Source organism: Oryzias melastigma, linkage group LG14 (assembly GCF_002922805.2).
Source record: "Oryzias melastigma strain HK-1 linkage group LG14, ASM292280v2, whole genome shotgun sequence".
NCBI classification, from domain to species: Eukaryota; Metazoa; Chordata; class Actinopteri; order Beloniformes; family Adrianichthyidae; genus Oryzias; species Oryzias melastigma.
The window spans coordinates 29885523-29902252 of record NC_050525.1 but is presented as its reverse complement, the minus strand read 5'-3'; the positions used below and the strand labels follow the sequence as shown (position 1 = coordinate 29902252).

At 49.2% G+C, this 16730-nt stretch overlaps 1 protein-coding gene across 1 annotated transcript in view; it reads right to left on the bottom strand.

Moving 5' to 3' along the window:
- Window positions 1-1025: 1025 nt before the first annotated feature.
- grk6 (G protein-coupled receptor kinase 6) overlaps window positions 1026-16730 on the bottom strand; it is a 30185-nt gene continuing 14480 nt past the window's right edge. Inside the window, exons 4-17 of the mRNA XM_024264548.2 lie at window positions 9453-9565; window positions 9231-9308; window positions 8881-8981; window positions 7628-7720; window positions 7448-7511; window positions 6543-6683; window positions 5919-6109; window positions 5791-5828; window positions 5150-5239; window positions 4567-4775; window positions 4197-4334; window positions 3256-3393; window positions 2134-2268; window positions 1026-2015 (exon numbers count right to left, since the gene is read on the bottom strand). Of these exons, the coding sequence (XP_024120316.1) occupies window positions 1965-2015; window positions 2134-2268; window positions 3256-3393; window positions 4197-4334; window positions 4567-4775; window positions 5150-5239; window positions 5791-5828; window positions 5919-6109; window positions 6543-6683; window positions 7448-7511; window positions 7628-7720; window positions 8881-8981; window positions 9231-9308; window positions 9453-9565 (1580 nt within the window). The 3' untranslated portion in view covers window positions 1026-1964. The remainder of the gene's footprint in view (window positions 2016-2133; window positions 2269-3255; window positions 3394-4196; window positions 4335-4566; window positions 4776-5149; window positions 5240-5790; window positions 5829-5918; window positions 6110-6542; window positions 6684-7447; window positions 7512-7627; window positions 7721-8880; window positions 8982-9230; window positions 9309-9452; window positions 9566-16730) is intronic.

Genomic DNA, 16730 nt, shown 5'->3' with positions numbered 1-16730 from the left:
ATCGACGACGCCCATAAAAGTCTGCTGTGTTTCTCCTCTTGGTGGTCACGACCAGAAGGCTATTATTTCCCATGGGGCTTTGCAGCAGCTGCAGATGAAGGAGGGGGCGGAGTTCATTGGTGTCTGGGGAGTGTTTGCTGCAGGAACACGTCACTGAAGGAAGACAGCTCTGTGAAATGAAAACGTGTTGGTGTGGTCATGGTGTGTTTAGCCCCGCCCCCTGTAGAGAGATTCAGCTTCAGACGTTCATGTTAGAACTTTTAATCCATAGATGATTTCTGATCAGGTCTGCTTTCTTCTGTGATCCTTTCTGGAGGATTCAACTCTAGTATGAACTCTAATCAGAAACAATGAAGCCAACAGGTGAGTAAGAGCTGGTTTAGGATAACGGTAGCGTGGATCTCTGCGCTGCGCTGTCTTTGGGCTCCAGACGACTCCATGCCTAAGATAGGACAACCTCCAAATGGGCGGAGCCAAACAGCTACAGATGTAAACTCCCAGCATGTCTAGGAGAGCACAGTGGTTTAAAAACCTCTGAGAACTTTCTCCAGAATCCTGCTGGAACCTGGCTTGTATTTCAGGGATGTAGGAGACATGATCTCACATCCTGTGTCCTGACCAGACTCTGGAGGAGGATCTCACTGGAGTCATCTCTGGACCTCCAAGCAGCCGTGAAACGTGAAGCTGCTGCCGTCTGAAGCAGTTCAGGTTTGGACTTCTTGGTCACGGTGACGGTCAGAACTTACCGTAGACCATGTTCTTTCAGTAAGAGTTAGCCAGGACGTTTTAGGTGTGATGAGCTGGACCAGATCAAGACAAACCCACCTGTGACCTGCCTCCGGTGCGAGATGGGGTGCAGACCCCAAAAACTGCCCCATGTTTTACCACGACAGTAACTGAAGGTCATGAGACATCTGTACATTTCTCTCATCAAAACATGAAAAAGACTTTACCTCCACCCCTAATGGGCGGAGCCAAACAGATGCAGACGTAAACTTCCCCCCCAATTCGGGTGTGTGATCCAGTTTTGATGAGTTTTAAAGCTGAGTTTAATAGATAAACATTTAAAGAACAACATTTTCTACAATCCAAGGAAACTATTCCGGACCGTTGGAATCCAGACATTCCTAAGAAACATTTCATGGTGTTTAGATAACTCTCAACAGCTTACATGGAAGAGGAGGTGTCCATCCTCCTGCCTGCCGAGGGCCGGGTCACCTGTCACAGGTACGTTTCTGACTCTCCACCGCTTTGCGTAGTTTCTGATCCCTGCACTAAACATGCCAGGACCGCTCTGGCTGAGTTCTGGGTTCAGGCCACAGATTGACATCCGGACCGGTGTCGGACGGCCCACCTCTCCACGGAGCAGCGTCAGCCTCGGGTCCTCCGGGTCCAGGAGACCCGAGGTTTGAGGGCGTGTCTTTGGACGAAGAGTCAGATCAAAGTCTGAGATCCTGCAGAAACCCTGAGAGGAGTCAGGAGTCTGAATCTGACACCAGACTGGACTATTTACACGCTTTAGTTCTGGTTCTGGTTCAGTTAAAGCCTCATAGGTCTGTACGGACCGGTACTGGGTCGCTCCACTGGGACACAGAGAAAGGCACAACGGTTCAGCTCAGACCCGACCCAAAACTCTGAAGCTGAACGGAGGGATCGTCTCCAGTAGTTCATCAAAACTCACAAAAAAGGTTCTAAAAACAGAAAAGCAAAAAAAAGGCAGCAAGTGGAGGACTGAGGGGGGAGTCCTGCCACTGCGCCCTCCAGCAAGGCACTTTACAGCAGGGGCTGGGTCCGGAGCAGGGAGTCGGACCGGGATCCGGCCACAGAAAGCAGTTCCTGTTTCACTCTTAAATAAGTTTAAAACCGGCGGCTTCGCTGGAGCGCTACATCCTGACGTCCAGCGATGGAACCACCATCAAAAGTTGTGCAAAAGTTGTAAACAAAAGGTGGCGAGCGCCAGTTCATCACAGCCGGGTGGGCTCCTCCTCGCTGTCGCTGCAGTTCCCACAGCACTCCTGCAGGGGGAGACAGCAGCATGCTTAGAGTCGTCAGACGGTTCAGTTTTTCTGTGATGTTTTAGAAACCGTTTCTGAGGACTCCTGAAGGCTCCGCCTCCATCCACCTGAGACTCACCTGCCTCCCGAAGAGCCGCTGCAGCAGCCCCTGTTTGGGGGGCGGGGACGGTTGGCCCCTCCAGTCCAGGTCGGGGGGAACGACACCGTCCTGATGGAAGACGTTCAGCTCAAGGAAACACTCCGTATCGATCATCTGGAGGAGAAGAAGAGAACATGTCGGAACGTCAGGGAAACGTTTAGAATCCCACTCCAAACATCTCTGCTTCTGTTAACACTTCCATTTACACTCTCCCTCTAGCTTACAGCCCTTCACTGAAGCCAACATTAGCGCTTCAAAACCATCATCACTATCCAGCCGTCCAGTTCTGATCCAGATTCCAGACCAGGAAAACAAAGAACTTGGAGGTTCAGCTCTGAAACACTGACATCCTTCTGCGTCTTTTCGTTGGTGAAATGGATCTTTGTTCGGACGGGATCACTTTGAGAAAAAAGGTTCATTTCTACGCAGACGACTCTTTAGTTCTGAGGTCTCAACCTGCGGGTCCGGAACCACAGGTGGATCTTTAATTACAGAACAATGAAAATGTTTCTAAATGTTTAGAAGTAACTATAACGTCAGAAGTGAGAGAGTAGTAAAGGGAAAAAACTCATCTGAAGGAAAGTTCGGATCACAAGCTGAACTACAACATTTGGACACTTTTTGTGCGTCCTGTCCTGTAATACAGAATATTAACGGACGTCAATAAGCACAACCATTAAGGCGCACCGGATCAGTAAGAAAATTCTCTGTTTTTAAAGGAATTTGAAGTGTGTTTGTAAAGTATGCCAGGATCACTAAATTAGCTCGATTTCATTTTGATTTGTTAGATTTACATTTGTGGCAAAGATGAAGCAACAACAGTGAAAATAACTTTTTCTATGTGAACATAGACGTGCACATGAACATGACATTAGACTCACTACTACGACTTTGCTGATTGAGGTGATCATGTGTGACAGGGTCTTTTATTTTGAAAGTTAAAAAAGGCTGTTTTCTTTTATTGTTTGTGTTTTATTCTTGTAAAATAAACAACAGTTCATGTATGTTTATCACAGTAGTAACAACAGCAGAAATACAAATCCGTGTTTTCTTAACGGGTGAAGTCGTTTGGAAGGTTAGTTGTTGCGGCTCAGATCTGACCTCGTTCTGCCAGGGGATGGACACGCTGCCCGTGGACACTTTGCTGTAGAAGGACTCGTCCTTGGGCTCTAGCTCCACCCCTTTGACGGTGGAGAACTGCTCGATGTCCAGCACGTCCTTACAGTAGATGGCCTGAGGCTGCAGCACAAACACAAGCACACGTCAAACACACGAAGAAAACACAACCGCAAACAAACTCGCACGACTGAACACGTCTGATGGAACGAACGCCACTTCCTGTTTGGACAGAAACGCTTTCATCACGTCAAAATGTGATTCTCAAATTCTCTGAGAGGATTTCAGATGTTGGTTCTTCTGCTGCTAAAGTTTAGGATCTGAAACCCCAAACAGACTTTTGTTTTAATCCATCAGAGTAAAAATGAACAAAGAGATTTTAATTCAGTGTTTTATTATCGTATTTGGACGGAACAGATCCAGATTTTAGGACATAAAACGTTCTGGGAGCATTTTCCTGAGGATGGAAGACAGAAGATCATGTCAAAATCCAGTTTATTCTGCATTTGAGTTTCTTTATTCACTTGAACCATGAAGCCGTTTGAAAAACACGCCGGGAGCCTCAAGCTTCCTGCTCCCAGGCCTCAGTAACAGGATGGGAAGAGGGGCGGGGTTGCTCTACGCCGAGAGTCCCGTCGACAACTCAGAGGTGAATTTACATAACTCCTGCCGCTCTGCAGAAAGTATGTCCCAGAAAACAACACAGGTTTAGATCCTCATCCAAAACTTCTGGGAACGCTTTGGAAACGGATCAGGAGAAGATCGGAGCGATACTGACGAACTAGACCTGAAACACGACTACATCTCAGCTGATTTTTACTTCAGCCTTTCTGATGTCACTCGGACGCTAACGCGGTCTGAGACGTTAACAAGGTCTGAGACGCCGGCGGGATCATGAGACCGGAGCGGGATCAGACTCCACCTACGTCCGGGATGAAGGGCGCCTCCAGCATGCCGGCCTCCAGACGCTTGAAGTTGATGGAGTGGAAGATGGGATGGGCTTTGACCTCTGAGGCCCCGCCTCCCTGACAGCCCAGCCTCTCCGTGGGATCTTTGGCGAGCAGCTGGGGGTCAGACAGAGAACATGGGGAGGGGGTCAGGTTTGTCCTGCAGTGGGATGAAGATGCTTCAACAGAGAAGGAGGAGACAGGAGGAGCAGCATTCCAACGGAGCGGCACTTCCTGTCAGCTGATCTGCTCCTCAAAAACATCAGACTTCATGGAGGAGATCTCCTGAAGCTTTCAGAGCTTCCATCCGTGCCGGTGGACCTCTGGCCGAGGAGGCGTGTCCACCCACCATCTTACAGAGCGACCTGGCGTCCTCGGAGAACTTGCTGGAGTACTCCTCCTCCACCTCCTTCACCAGTCGCTCCACCTCCTCCCTCTTGATCTTCTTCTTCCTCTGCTGGAACGGCGACTGGCCCTCGATCATCTCGTACAGCAGGCAGCCCAGCGCCCACCAGTCGGGGCTGAAGGTGTACCGCTCGTTCTGGACCACCTCTGGGGCTGGAGGGGGCACAGGAAGAGGAAATGGATTATTTTCAGAGTAAAACTTCTATTGAGAAAAGAACAAAATGTAAGTCAGCAAAAAAACAAAAGAAGATCAAGGAAAACATAAAGAGGAGTTCCATCGACTGGATCCAACATGGAGGTCACACTGACAGTGTGTGTGTGTGTGTTTGTGTGTGTTACTGGGTGTGTGTGTGTTATTGTGTCTGTGTGTTATTGTGTGTTACAGTGTGCGTGTGTGTGTTATTGTGTCTGTGTGTTATTGTGTCTGTGTGTTATTATGAGTGTCATTATGTGTGTGTGTTATTGTGTGTTACTGGCTGTGTGAGTGTAGTAGTAATAGCTGCATGTTTCTCGCAGGACTCCATTACCCATGTATCCCACGGTTCCCACGCGGCCTTTGATGGCTTCTCCTTCAGGAACGTGGACGGCCAGCCCCAGATCTGAGATCCGGATGTGTCCTGAAGACAAACGTTCCTCTGAGTTAATCGGAATGACGGAGTGGTTTCCGTTCAGACGGAGGAACTCGGACGGCTGTGAGTTCTCCTTCATCTGATCAGATCTTCTTCCTCCAAACCGTCATGTCTGCTTTTCTTTCCTGCACTGGAACAGTTTCCATGAACGGATAAACGGCGTTCCAGACGGAGGAACTCAGCCTTCATGCTGTGTGAGAGCGCCCTCTGCTGCTACGGAGCAGAAACTCTTCCACTGAGCTCACAGCAGAACTTCTTTAGATTGTGACTGATGAGAGGACTTAAAGAACTCTGATGAGAAACATCTGGATCTTTAGAAAACAGTTTCTACTGCAGAAAGAACAGTTCGGACCCGGGACGGGTCTGTGGTGCTGGTTCTGAACAAAGACCTCCAGAACAAAGTGAAGATTTGGAGGATAATAAATGAAACTAAAGCTCTAAAGCACTAACTGTGAAGCACGGAGGTGGAGAGCTAATGATGTGGGCTGGTTCAACGAGTTAATCTGGAGCTGGCGGGGGTCAGAGGGGTCAGGATTTACCTTGGTCATCCAGCAGGATGTTCTCTGGCTTCAGGTCTCTGAGTGAAGAAGAGGAGCAGAGTGAGAGAGGAAGAGGAGCAGAGTGAGAGGCGGAGCCACAGAGGAGGCGTGGCCTGAAGCTGCTGCACCTGTACACGATGCGCTCTCGGTGCAGGTCCTCCAGGCCACAGCAGATCTCCGCCGCGTAAAAGACGGCCCTCGTCTCGTCAAACCCCGCCTCCCCCATGTGGTAGATGTGGAACTTCAGGTCGCCGCCGTTCATCAGGGTCAGCACCAGGCACAGCGCGTCCTTCGTCTCGTAGGCGTACGCCAGACTCACCTGGACACAGGAGAGGCAGGAACTGCTGCAGGTCTGAGGAAGACTCCAGAGGAAGATCCTCCAACGTTTGAAGGTAGAATCTGAACGAGTAAAGATCTGCTTTTGGCTGCAGCTCCCGGCTCCGCCTGCGGGGGCAGTGCTACCCTCAGGTGAGCAGCTGCAGTTCCCGGCTCCGCCTGTGGGGGCAGTGCTACCCTCAGGTGAGCGGCTGCAGTTCCCGGCTCCGCCTGTGGGGGCAGTGCTACCCTCAGGTGAGCGGCTGCAGTTCCCGGCTCCGCCTGCGGGGGCAGTGCTACCCTCAGGTGAGCGGCTGCAGCTCCCGGCTCCGCCTGCGGGGGCAGTGCTACCCTCAGGTGAGCGGCTGCAGTTCCCGGCTCCGCCTGCGGGGGCAGTGCTACCTTCAGGTGAGCGGCTGAAGCTCAGAGGTGCTTACGACAAATCTGCTGTTGACTTTCTCCAGGATCTGCTTCTCGTTGAGCGCCATGGCCTCTCCCTTCCTCTTCTTGATCCTCTTCTTCTCCAGCTTCTTGCAGGCGTACATTTTTCCGGTGGCTCGTACCTGACAGGCGCACACCTGGAAGAGAGCAGACCCGTTCTCCTTTAGGATTCTCTCCACTAAAGCAACCCGCAGTAAAGTGGAGCCTGAGGGCTGGAGGTTCCTCTGAGGTCGCCGCCCTCAAAAGCAGCAGTGAGGTGTTTACACAAACACGCCGACTATGGCGTGGAGCGAAGCGGCTCTGGACAAACCACAACGCCGCTTTTCCATCGGAGTCCGTTATAGTTACGGTAAAATTACATAAACAGAGTGTGGCAGACATGACTTGTTTTTGTCCCGCCCTCTTGCCATATGTGGAACGTTGCTAAGGTGGGTGGAGCAAACCCCTCCCCACTTCAGGTTTCATGTCCGCCTGCAGAACGCTCTGGGTGGCTCAGGTTAATATAAGTACTGGAAGAAGGCCAGACTCCACCCATCTCTTACATAAAACCACACCTACTCACTTTCATCTACATAAAACCACGCCCACTCACTTAAATCTGTGTAAACCCCTCCCACCTCTCTAACAACCTCTCCTGATAAAACCACCAAAGAAGAAAATGGAATGTCAAACGTTTCTTCTTTTCAAACTTTTCCTTCATCGTCTCGACTTGAAGGAAATGAAATATTAAACCACAGACGACATCTAAGGTTAAAACTGGAGTTCTGAATCTTCATTCAGTCATTTGGGTTCATGAGTCTGAGGGATGTTGCTGCATCAATCCTGGATTTCATTTGGGTTTTCCCAAACAAACAGAACCAGAATTCCTCCTGTTCTTGACCCGTCAGAACCTCGTCCTCACCTCTCCAAAGCCTCCTTTTCCTAAGACTCGGTACTGTCTGAACGTTCTCTTCGTCACCGGCTGCCTGTTGGAGAACAGAACCACATCAGAGTTCGGATCAGAACAGCGAGTTTGTGTGTTAACCCTTCAAGCCCGTGTCAGGTGAGGTCGCGGCGTGTTGTGACCTGCAGGTGGCGTTACCTCTCCAGCCACTTCCACTGCAGGAAGCGGTTGTAGAACATGCTGTCCAGGTAGTCTGCGAACGGCGCCACGCTCAGGAAGTCGTGGATCAGCCTGGAAGACAGCAAAGAGCAGAGATCTGAGTCTGGGTCCACTTTAGAACAGGGAGGTTCTGGATGTACTCACACGGTCCACAAGTATGAACCAATCACAGTCAGTAAAAATCTGAACAACGTCAATGAACGCCAAAAACACGACGGTCAGGTTCTCCAGCACAAACCAAGCTTTGGGTTCAGGACCAGAACCGTCCCGCTGGAGATTCAGAACCACTGATGGAGGACGTTCAACCCCACACCATCACACTCCCACCTCCATGTCTGACAGCATTAGAGTCCAGATGTTTGTGGTTTCCTCAGCAGAATCCTTCAGCTGTTGGATCCTGACCTCTGACCTGAACCGAGTCCAGTGAGGCGTAAAGGTCTCTCACTCTGCAGCTGGTTCTGGACCTACTAGATGACTCCTCCTCATGGATGACTCCTCCTCCTGGGTGACTCCTCCTCCTGGGTTACTCCTCCTCCTGGATAACTCCTCCTCCTGGATGACTCCTCCTCCTGGAAGACTCCTCCTCCTGGGTTACTCCTCCTCCTGGAAGACTCCTCCTCCTGGGTGACTCCTCCTCCTGGGTGACTCCTCCTCCTGGGTGACTCCTCCTCCTCCTGGGTTACTCCTCCTCCTGGATAACTCCTCCTCCTGGATGACTCCTCCTCCTGGGTGAGTCCTTCTCCTGAATGACTCCTCCTCCTCCTGGGTGACTCCTCCTCCAGGTGTTTTTGGACTCTTGCTGGTTCTCCTGTGTTCACAGCCTCCTCACAGTAGCTAACAATGGTTCTGGTTCTGGTTCTGATTTAGCAGCTCGCTGATCCATCAGCTTACAAATTAAATAGACTTCCTTCAATTTGGTTCAGATACTTTTGTCTGACTGGGTTTCATATTTGTTCTGATTGGAGTAATTATTTGTCCATAAACTAAAATCTTTAAATTCGATAAAACAGAATAAAGTTCAGGAAATACTTTTTCACAGCAGGAGGTCAGGAAGAAGTTTTTATTCAAAAGAACATTTTCTGTCCTGTTTGTGGATTTGTTTGTTTGAGGCGTTGGACTGAAACAGCTTCTGCAGGTTCTGAAGGTTCCTTCATGGTTTCTCCTGCCTGGAAACCTCCTCTGGAGTGTTCTGTGGATCAGCTGGACCTCCTGCTGAGGAGGTGCTCTCCTACCTGGTGGGGTCCTTGAAGAGCTCCTTGCAGGCGTCGTGCTGCAGCCGCTCTGCACACCGCGCCGCCATGGCCTCCTCCACCTCGGACACGTGATCCTCCGACTGAAACACAAAGAGAAACCATCAGTCGTCCGCTTGGTTTCATCTCATCTTCTCCTCCTGGTTTTCTCTTCTGAGCTGAAACTTCACATCAAGAAGCTAAATAAGCTGCAGAGATTAATATACTCACTTCAAATTATGTTCTTTTCTATGAGTTTCACACGAATGATGACAACAAACTCAATCGTGTTTACAGAGAACTTCCTGCGGTCAGCTTTGCCCCGCCCCCATTGTGATGTCATCATCACATACCTTTGGGTTGAAGTATCTGTCCATGAGCTCCTGACCGCATTCCTTCCTCTTTTCATCAGGGGTCACCTCGAAGTCGGCCTGTACACAAACGTAAACACACAAACGTAAACACACAAACGTAAACACACAAACACACACAGTGTGTAATCATCAACAGCAGCTCCTGCCCCCCCCCCCAACAGAAAACCAGGATGACGGCAGGGAAACGGCGTTTCTTCTCACCACGGCGTCTAGAAACTTGACGCAGCGCCTCAGCTCGGGCCGGGTCTCACAGAACTGCCGGAAGAGCAGCCGTCCGATTGGCTGGCGCTCGCAGAGGCTGCTGTAGTCTTTCTCTGCAGAGAACACAGAACCACCAATGAGAACGCAGGAAAACCAGGAAGTCTGCGGAGCTGAAGGAACCCGACTCCAGCTCAGAGCTACTTCATCTGACACGTAACCATGGTAACAACACGGTTGCTTCACCAGGAAATGCTGTGGTTCAGTGTACTATGAGTTTAAAAGTGTTTCCTGCAGACTGAAGCAGTTTGACCTGAAAGTCACATTTATTCTAAAACAGTTAATGGAGCTCCATGCAGAAGACAGCCAGCAGGGGGCGCCGTGGGTTGATGGTCCCCAGCTGTGCTGAAGCCCATGAGCCTCAGACAGACGCTGGTAGCAGCTCAGTGAACCAGCTGAAGGTTTCCAGAATCCAGAAGGAAGCAGGAACATCTGACCATGAAGGGGAATTCCTGTTCAGGATGGATCCATGAGCTCTGTGACTCAGACGATCTTTCTGGTCGAGTTCCGGCTGCTGCGTGTGTTCAGACGTGAACTTCCTCAAAGCTCCATGGGTGCAGCTGAAGCTCGGATTCATCTGGACTCTGCTGCTCCGAGCGTCAGACGATCCTGCTCAGAGTCTGCAGAACCTTCTTCAGGGTTCTGAGGCTCATCTCAGTTTGTAGGTTTGGACTTTAGAAGTCTGTGATTTCAGGAGGAACTCCATCACTGAGAGAGAGCGGACCGTCAGCCGAAACCTCCACTCTGTTGTCATGGAAACCAGAACCTCTAAGAAAACCACGACGCCAAAAACAAACCAGGATTTGCACAAAGACTGAAGACGATGTAAAGCAGCTGAAGGTTTCCCTCCCAAATGAGAGAGGAGGAGCAGCAGAAGGAGCAGGAGGAGCAGGAGGAGGAGCAGGAGGAAGAGGAGGAGCAGCAGGAGGAGGAGGAGGAGCAGGAGGAGCAGGAGGAGCAGCAGGAGGAGGAGGAGCAGCAGGAGGAGGAGGAAGAGCAGGAGGAGGAGCAGCAGGAGGAGCAGGAGCAGCAGCAGAAGGAGGAGGAGCAGGAGCAGAGGGAGGACTTGTCTGGATTTCCCAGAATGCATTCTGGCATGAAGCCAGAAAAAGTCCATTTAAACCCCCAAACCAAAGTATGCTAAACATTCTTAAAGTCAAAATAAAAACTTTTTTGGGACATTTAGTAAAAAACTAACAGATAAAAAAATCAATTGATTGATAGTTTTTATCTTCAGATTAAAAAATAATCAGGAAATCATTCCATCTTATTTAACGACGATTTCTTGTTTGTGAAGCCTTGATTTATTAGTTGATGCATAAAGTCAAATTGATAATGACTTGAAACAGCTTAAACAGCACGTATGCATTCACTAGATGCTGATCGGACATGCTGGGTTCACTCATGAAGGTTCTGGTTCTTGTGTGGTTCTTGGAGCTTCTCTGCCAGACGGCTTTAATAAAGATGTTTCTGCAGGAAGGTGAGAGGATGAGGCGTAAATCAGACGATAGCCTGCACCGCTGCTGCAGAGGTTATGAGGGCCGATGATTTCATCATCAAAGGTTTTCATCTCAGAGACTTTTGGCTTTAAATGATTGAATTCTTGGATTTCTCCAGTGACTGGAAGCTCCGTTTGATCCCCCACAGCTTCCCGCTCCGCTGCGTCTTCTGTGTCGCTCTAATGATGCTCTCTGATCTCCTGCAGCCTCCGGCAGCAGAGCGGGTCAGAGCGAAGCCGAGACAAACGGGAATCACAGAGGAAGTCAACCAGAAGCCAGCAGAGCCGGTGTCTGGAATGTGGCGATGGAAGTCAGTGTGACTCTCATTAACGCGTCTAATTACCAGACCATCCGCTCCATTCTACCCTCCAGCTTTGTTTCTGTGCGGAGATGTTCGGAGGCTCTCACACGCCTCCTCATGCGCGTAATACGACATTCCGCTCTGGGAAAGAACGCTCTGGTTCAGATCCCTGGAGGAGGGACGCCTGAGGAAAAGTCCAGGACCGTCTGAAGACACAGACCCAGCATCTACTTTTATCCACAGACCATCAGGAGGAGCTGCAGACCCTCAGGAGGAGCAGGAGACCCTCAGGAGGAGCTGCAGACCCTCAGGAGGAGCAGGAGACCCTCAGGAGGAGCTGCAGACCCTCAGGAGGAGCTGCAGACCCTCAGGAGGAGCAGGAGACCCTCAAGAGGAGCAGGAGACCCTCAGGAGGAGCAGGAGACCCTCAAGAGGAGCAGGAGACCCTCAGGAGGAGCTGTAGACCCTCAGGAGGAGAAGGAGACCCTCAGGAGGAGCAGGAGACCCTCAGGAGGAGCTGCAGACCCTCAGGAGGAGCTGTAGACCCTCAGGAGGAGCAGGAGACCCTCAGGAGGAGCTGCTGCTGCTGCTGAGGGATGTTTTAGTTTGTGAAATGCTTCCCTTCAGTTTCCTGTAACCAGGATCTGCTTCGGCTGAGTTTGTTCTGCAGAACCTGCTGGAGTTCTTCAGAGAACTGACAGATCTGACGACGACAGCACAAGACCGGCTGAAAACCCGCTTTGTGTGTGGAGTGAAGTCGCCTTCGGCCTCCTGATCTTTGACGCCTCATTCGTCCTCTGCAGGCAGAACAACCACGTGTGGGAGGCACTTCCTGCACGTGTCTGAGCCGGATGTGAAAAGCAGCACAAACAGAGTCATGCGCAAAAAACATCACATGGTCCTCCTGAGATCTCTGAGCACAGCAGAGACGGTGGGATGGACGAGGAGGCCAGCAGACCTCAGCGCTGGTGGAGAGGATTCTGAACGGCCTGGAAGTTCCACAGAATCCAGGTCACCCTGACGGGTATGGTCTAACTCCTGCAGCGGGACGTGGCTATGTCCTGCTGCTTCTCTGTCTGCTTCAGAGAAACGTCTGACCGTCTGCATCCACCAGGATGATCCCACGAGGATACCGATGGTTCACATGAGACTTCATCTGTTAGTGACTACATCCGTCTGTATATTAAGAACTGGACAGAGCAGCAGTGACATCACCCACAGAACATACCTCTGGTTCCAGCCCAATGAAGCCAATTCAGTCACCATGTTTCCCAGTACAGACGTCATCATGGAGACGACAGTCATTGGTCTGAGTCAGTCTGAGCCACGTTTCTATGACAACAACTGATACCAATCAGGAGTGAGCTCGAAGGCCACACCCCTTCCACTGAGAGCCGCTCAGGAGAATCTGTCAAACATTCAAGGTGGGGGTTCACGTTAAAAAAGTTTTAGATCCAGAATGGTTATTCTGAAACAGCTGGTCATTTCTGCATTGGAGTCTATGGAGCTACTTCCTGTTTGGAACACCTGGGGGAGGAGTCACTCACTCCAGTTCTCAATCAATGCTTCCCGCCCTCTTGTTCCTCCTGCCTGCCTCAGGACCATGGGGGGGGTTGGAACTCCCAACGCAGAGGAGAGGATTGTTCTTCTGGAGGTCAGAGTGAAGCAGTCTGACCGTCCATCAGCACAAATTCACCCGATTGTTTACACGGTTCCACCTCGGAGCGCCATTCCCACATTCCCACACTGTCCTGCAGCCGCTCCTCTGCAGAGAGACGGCTCTGTGGAGTCCAGCAGCTGGACGGCATAACTGAACCATCTCAATCACCGTGTTCACACGGACACGAGTAATCAGAATAAAAATGTGTAAACACGTCGATCAGAATCCTCTGACCCGACCAGACTCTTCTGGATCAAAGTTTCCTTCTGATAGAGATCGGTGGCTTCATGTCTCTGAGCGTGTCCATGTGTCGTAGTGTGTAAGACACTGAACCCCACGTCGCCTCTGGTGGAATGTGAAGCCCTTTGAGCCTTCAGGGAGGTAGAAAAGAGCTACACAAGGATGCACCAGTTACCATTCAGAAATACTGCACTCACGGGGGCTCCAAACAGTCCTCTTAAAACCGTACAAACAATCACGTGAACTTGTGTTTGAGGTCATGTCCAGATAAAGTTAAGGCTGAAGTAATTCCCACATATTAACATGATGCAGATTCCTGCATTGATGCTCAGATCTTAAGTTCATCTCAGGCTGGATGTTGTTGATTCTAAGTATTAACCAAACTGAAGTCCATTTAAACATGAGTCCTGACTCCGTATTTAAACTGGTTTCTGTCTGAACTAGTTTCTATTTCAAACTGATTTCTATTTAAACTGGTTTCTTTTTTAACTGGTTTCTGTTTAAAGCAGTTTCTCTTTTAAACTGGTTTCTATTTGCACTGTTTTCTGTTTTAAACTGGTTTCTGTTTAAACTGGTTTATGTTTTAATCTGGTTTCTTTTTGAACTGGTTTTATTTGAACTGTTTTCTGTTTTAAACTGGTTTATGTTTAAACTGGTTTATGTTTTAATCTGGTTTCTTCTTGAACTGGTTTATGTCTAAACTGGTTTCTAGTTCAAATTGGTTTCTGCATTAAACAGGTTTCTGTTTTAAACCGGTTTCTATTTAAACTGGTTTCTGTTTTAAATTGGTTTCCATTTAAACTGGTTTCGTTTTAAACTGTTTCTGTTTAAACTTGTTTTGTTTAAATGGGTTTCTATTTTAAACTGGTTTATGTTTAAACGGGTTTCTATTTTAAACTGGTTTATGTTTAAATGGGATTCTGTTTTAAACTGGTTTCTATTTGAACTGTTTTCTGTTTTAAACAGGTTTCTTTTTAAATAGGTTTCCCTTTAAACTGGTTTCGTTTTAAATTGGTCTCCATTTAAACTGGTTTCGTTTTAAACTGGTTTCTATTTTAAACTTGTTTATGTTTAAATAGGATTCTGTTTTAAATTGGTTTCTGTTTAAATAGGATTCTGTTTTAAATTGGTTTCTGTTTTAAACTGGTTTGTGTCTAAACTGGTTTTCGCCTTTATATAAACTGGATTTTATTGATTAATCTGCACCCTGACCATTCACATGAAATGTTTGAGTTTCGATAAATGTAAAATAATAATCTAAACTAATAGATGCTGATAGATTGGGTCTTCAGGAGGGATTGTGTCTTCACGTCCGTTCCTGGAGCTAAGAGTCGATGTTCTCCTTTGGATTCTTTGGCTTCAGACTCAACAGACATCAAGAAGAACAGAGACGGTGAATCAAATCCATCGGAACTTTTGATCAGAGATCCACTCTGAAGCTTTGAATCAGGATGTGTTCCTTTAAACAGAAGGAGGTCCGTCTAGAGAAAGAAGGTTCTGTGTGCAGCAGGAGGTTATCACCAGAGCTGTGAAAAGAGATGTGAACCTGAGACAGAAATAGAAAAACAAGTGACCCTGGTGATGTTTTTAGCTCCAGAAAAGGCCCGCGGAGATGAAGGCCTCCACTTCCTGCCAGCCGCTCAATCCGCTCTTTGTCTTCAGAAAACTCAGAGGAGCGTCAGAAGAACGGAGGATTGTCAAAGAAACAGATTCATGCTCTTCCACAGCTCTGAGAGGATCGCACCAGCACGGCGTTGGTTCAGAGATCCAGTTTCTGTGGTCAATGGTTCCAACCAGATCGATGAAGAGGATCCACCTGCAGCATCCTCATCATCACAGCTCTGAACTTCATCTCTGGAGAGTTAAACCATCAGAAAACTGAAAACGTTTCTTCCTTTGAAGGGGGGGGAGACGGTCGCTCAGAATGAGGAGATCCACAGAGTGAGGAGATCCTCGGAAGGAGATCTTGAAAACCAGGAGATCTTCAGAAGGAGATCTTCAGAATGAGGATATCCTTAGAAGGAGATCTTCAGAAGGAGATCTTCTAAACAAGGAGATTCTCAGAAGAATATCTTCAAAATGAGGAGATGCTCTTAATGAGGCGACCTTAGAATGAGGAACTCCTCAGCAGGAGATCTTCAGAAGGAGATCCTCAGAATGAGGAGATCTTCAGAAGAAGATCCCCAAAATGAGGAGCTCCTCAGAAGGAGAGCTTCAGCCTTTTGTACCTCCCATCATGGCTGGAGGTGCAGACGGATTTCCTGCAGTTTTGGTTCGTTTTTTCCTTCACAGCAGCTAACATCTCCAGCCAGAGACCCGAGGACTTCCTGTTCGCTGTCTCACGCTCCGGTGAGGTGAATCGCCGTGACCCTCAGCAGAATAAACCTTAAACGCACAGAAAAGTCAGAGAAAACTCTGGAAGAGCTCAGAGAGAAGCTCAACTCCGTCGAGTTTGATTCCAGATTCTACCGTTAAATCAGGAATCTCCTTGAGGGAACTTTATGTTCCTGGAGGTCTGTGAACGTTTGCTTGTAGTGATCCAGTGAGGCGGTTCGGTTCTCTCTGGTTCTGGGGGTCAGAGTTCTGACACTCTGACCTCTTTCCTTCATCCTGGTTTCCTCTCGTTCCAGTCTTCCCTTCTGAAGCAGCGTTTCAGTTTGATGGTTCTGGTTCTTGCAGGTCTGTCTCGGTTCTCCTGCGTTCTGTAACCATGAAGATCCATCTGGGCCTCTTCTGGTCAGAAGTCAAGTCCTGGCGTGGCGGCTGCAGCAGATTCTGGATGTTTTTGTCTTGTGAAAATGAAACGGCTGCTGGTTGACAGAGAAAAGTCTGCTTCCTCTTTCTGCAGAGACCGCAGTTTCCTTTGCAGCGCCGCTTGAGCAAGGTAACCTCTTTTCCTTCATGCTTCAGCCTAACCGACCTCTGAACCAGATCACCACAGACTCCTTTCGGCTCAACGTTCCAAACCTGATGTTGGGTTTGTCTGTCATGAGAACATCTGAGCGGGAAAACCTGCTGCTGATCTTCCCGTCTGAGCTGCTCCGAAGGTCTCAGAGCCGTGCTTCACCTGTCTGCAGGTGAGGAGGACGGAGCTCAGCGTTCTCGTCATCCTGGAGCTCTTTTCCCTCCACACCAGAGGAGTCGCATGAAAACTCAAAATCAGTCCTTCAGTTGATCTGGTCACAGCATTTTCCAAACGAATGATTTACACGGATTCTACTTTATACACTGAGGAGAACTCAGTCTGACCCGTTTGGTTCAGTGGTTCTGATTTCCCCCTTATTTCTGATATTTTACAGCATCACAATCGGGCTGAACAGATGCAGCAGAACCGCTGGAAATCCAAAGTTTGCAAAGAAGACCAGAGTCGAGCGGTCCGGACGCGAGCGGTCCAGAGGTGGCGAGCGGTCCAGAGGCGTCTAGAGGTCCAGAGGCGAACGGTCCAGATGAGAGTGGTCCAGACGTGAGCGGTCCAGATGAGAGCGGTCCAGACGTGAGCGGTCCAGACATGTGCGGTCCAG